The 2,930-nt window shown below is 45.8% G+C and overlaps 1 protein-coding gene across 6 annotated transcripts in view; it reads right to left on the bottom strand.

The window, feature by feature from the left end:
* Window positions 1-2,924, bottom strand: part of Enah (ENAH, actin regulator) — a 110,078-nt gene extending 107,154 nt beyond the window's left edge. For 5 of the 6 annotated variants that reach the window (XM_026779639.1, XM_026779643.1, XM_026779641.1 and 2 more), the window contains exon 1: window positions 2,412-2,473. In XM_026779639.1, the coding sequence (XP_026635440.1) occupies window positions 2,412-2,458 (47 nt within the window). In that variant the 5' untranslated portion in view covers window positions 2,459-2,473. Of the gene's footprint in view, window positions 1-2,411; window positions 2,474-2,756 lie in introns of those variants that run through there. The other variant, XM_026779640.1, reaches the window with a different exon arrangement.
* Window positions 2,925-2,930: the final 6 nt, after the last annotated feature.

Below are 2,930 nucleotides of genomic sequence, written 5' to 3'. Positions count from 1 at the left end.
CCCGGCTATACACAGCATTTAAATGTGGAGCATGTCTTATGACTTTCAGGAATGTTAAGCATTTAGTTCCCTTCTGTATAAGATTACACTATGTGACAATAACATGCTGTTCCTAAAATTAAATCATCTGAGAGATCTTACCACAAATACTCAATACTGTAAGACACTTGTTTCTTCCAAATTCTGACCAACTTAAATAGAAATTCCTACTCAATATTCCTATTTCTGGATGGTCCTTGAAACACCAAAACTATCTTTCACATAACTTTAAAAAAAAGAGCCCATTAGAAGGTTAACATTTAGTCCTGACAGCCATCTGTGATTTACCAAATACTAGCAGAAGTCCTTTCTTTTTTCTTTTTTTTTTTTTGGTTTTTCGAGACAGGGTTTCCGCTGTGGCTTTGGTTCCTGTCCTGGAACTAGCTCTGTAGACCAGGCTGGTCTCAAACTCACAGAGATCAGCCTGCCTCTGCCTCCCGAGTGCTGGGATTAAAGGCGTGCGCCACCATCGCCCGGCTCAGAAGTCCTTTCTTAAGCACCAAAGTATCCCAACAACTGCTCCAGCACTGGAGATTACCTCCTATCAAGCCATCCTACCCTCCCAGCCACCTAAGTAGCTAACTGCTCCTGCCCAAGCTGAACACACCACCTACCGAACAAAGCCCTTCAAAGTGAAAAACTAGCTGATCCTCTTTTCTGCTCTTAAATTATTCAAAATCAGCCTACAAAGAATTACTGTAGACTGCTCAAACATCTTAGACCTCGGAGGATGTTCATGCCTATGCTACTGGAAATACTGCAGTGTGATCTCTCCATCTCTATTACTACTAAGAAGTATAGTAAGAAAACAGCTTAAAAAACAAGTTACATTTTACTGGAAACTAAAACTTGTAAGTCCAGACATAATTTACCCAAGACAGACAATGTACAGTATTTAAGTTTTACCAAAAACTTCAACGTATTTTGTTCAAAATCTTTCAGATAGCTTAAATCTTTATTTTTAATGCTAAGAAAATTACTCCAAGTCTGAAAAAGCAGTGTACTAACGTGTTCTACGAGACCTCTACAGCATTAAGTCACTAAAGTAGAAATCGACAGTGTGTAATATTACATGACAGAGCAGTCATGGATTTTGTTAACAGCTCCTGAATTTTCAAGGCTACTAAGCTTAAAAAAATTTACAAAAATATAGCTGAAGTTTCTCATCTTGCATTTTACAAAGATCAATCTTGGTTTCTGGTTTGTATGCCATAATTACTTTTTAAACATTTGAAATAGCTTGTGTGAAATCACTAAGAAAAAGAAAGAGGTCAGTTAGCATTAAGCAGAAATCTAAGACTAACATAAATAAAGATATGACACTCGGAGTTGGGAAAATTCACAGTAACCTTAAGTGAACACAACACAAAAAATACTTAAAAGTGACCCGGGACTGTGTTCAACCCTGACTTGGGGTGGGGAGTGGGAGGAATAGAAAAACTAAAGTTTAAAGCGGAACCTACTTAAAAATAAGGGGAAAAAATCCCAATGACATAACATTTTCATGCCAAAAAGAAGGAAATTCGTAATTGTATCATTCAAATCTCATGGCATTACATTATAAAGGTCTTGGCAAGGGCTGGCCATTAATCTTTAACACAAAGGAGCTTCAAATCCAAATGAACTGAGAGACTATCTCCGGAGAAAGACGTGGAGTAGTTTACTTCGTCCACAATTGTTTAACCTAAAAGAAGGAAGGCCTTTAAGGATGATAACGCAAAATGGATCAGCCTCCGGTCTATGAAGGCCCAGATCTCACCAAGTCTTGCACCAATCCAGAACCAGGAGGTTATGGACACAAAACAAGCTTAGGAAAGGCTTGGGAGGGGGGGTCCCCTCCAATGAATGACACACCACATCATGGTTTATTCTCCTACACAATCGGAGAAAAAAAAAACCGAGAAATAACACACCATATGTTTCATCGTATCAATCAAAAAGAAAAAAAGCATTTCACGACGGTCCAGCCAATTCTTTCCTTTGGGGCTGAAAGGAGAAACTGTTGTATTGATTACAGAGGAAGGGAAAAGCCGCTTACTGCTGCAATGCAACACAGCCTGCTACAGAACGGGAGAGAAGGGCTTTCCAAACAAAACCCTCCCCCGCCCGGGCTTACAACCCTCAAACAACTTGTCCCAGCCTTTCGCGGTCCCCCGCCAGTGCAAACCTAGTAAATTCCCTCCCTTCCCCCACCATCGGGAAATTTCACCTTTCCTCGCTCCTCTGCTTACCCCTACCAGAGGCACGCACTTCATTCCCCGCAGAGATTTCAGACCTCTCAAACTTTCCTCCCCCCACCCCCCTTTTTTTAATTAAACACTAGAGCTTTGTCCTAAAAGTGCTGGGAATTTTTACATCTACACGGAAAATACCTGTTCCTCGGCAACAAGCACGCTACGGATTTCGAGCCCCTCCCCATCTCCTGGGTGTAGCTAGCTGAGGCTGGGGGAGGGAGGAGGGAGCAGGCGAATTAAACTGAGGAAGGGGAATCCTGGGTGAAAGAAGAGCATCTGAGGGAACACGAAGGACCCCCTCCCCCAAATCTGAGAGCTTGGGTAGCGGGGGACGGGAGGGGGGACGGGAGAAGAAACCCTAAAGGGACAAAAGGGAGCAGGGAAGAGCCGGGAGAGCCGGCGCCGCGGGCCGGGGGCAGGCGGGTCCGCGCAGAGCGGTCGCGGCGCCGCGGCACAATGGCTGGCGGCCCGCGCGCCCCTCACCTCATGGTGCCGGCGGCGCCGAGGCTTCCCCGGCGCGGGAGACGCCGAGCGGAGGGTCTCTCTTCAGGCGGGGAGGCGGACGCCGCGGGGACGCGCGAGCAGAGGCGGCTCCGGCTCGGGCGACCGGGCTACACCATCTCCGCGCGCAGAGGCGAGGCGCCGGCCGGCCGGCCC

The sequence above is a fragment of the Microtus ochrogaster genome, chromosome 6 (assembly GCF_000317375.1).
Source record: "Microtus ochrogaster isolate Prairie Vole_2 chromosome 6, MicOch1.0, whole genome shotgun sequence".
In the NCBI taxonomy this organism is placed as follows: Eukaryota; Metazoa; Chordata; class Mammalia; order Rodentia; family Cricetidae; genus Microtus; species Microtus ochrogaster.
This window is presented reverse-complemented; position numbering and strand designations above follow the sequence as displayed.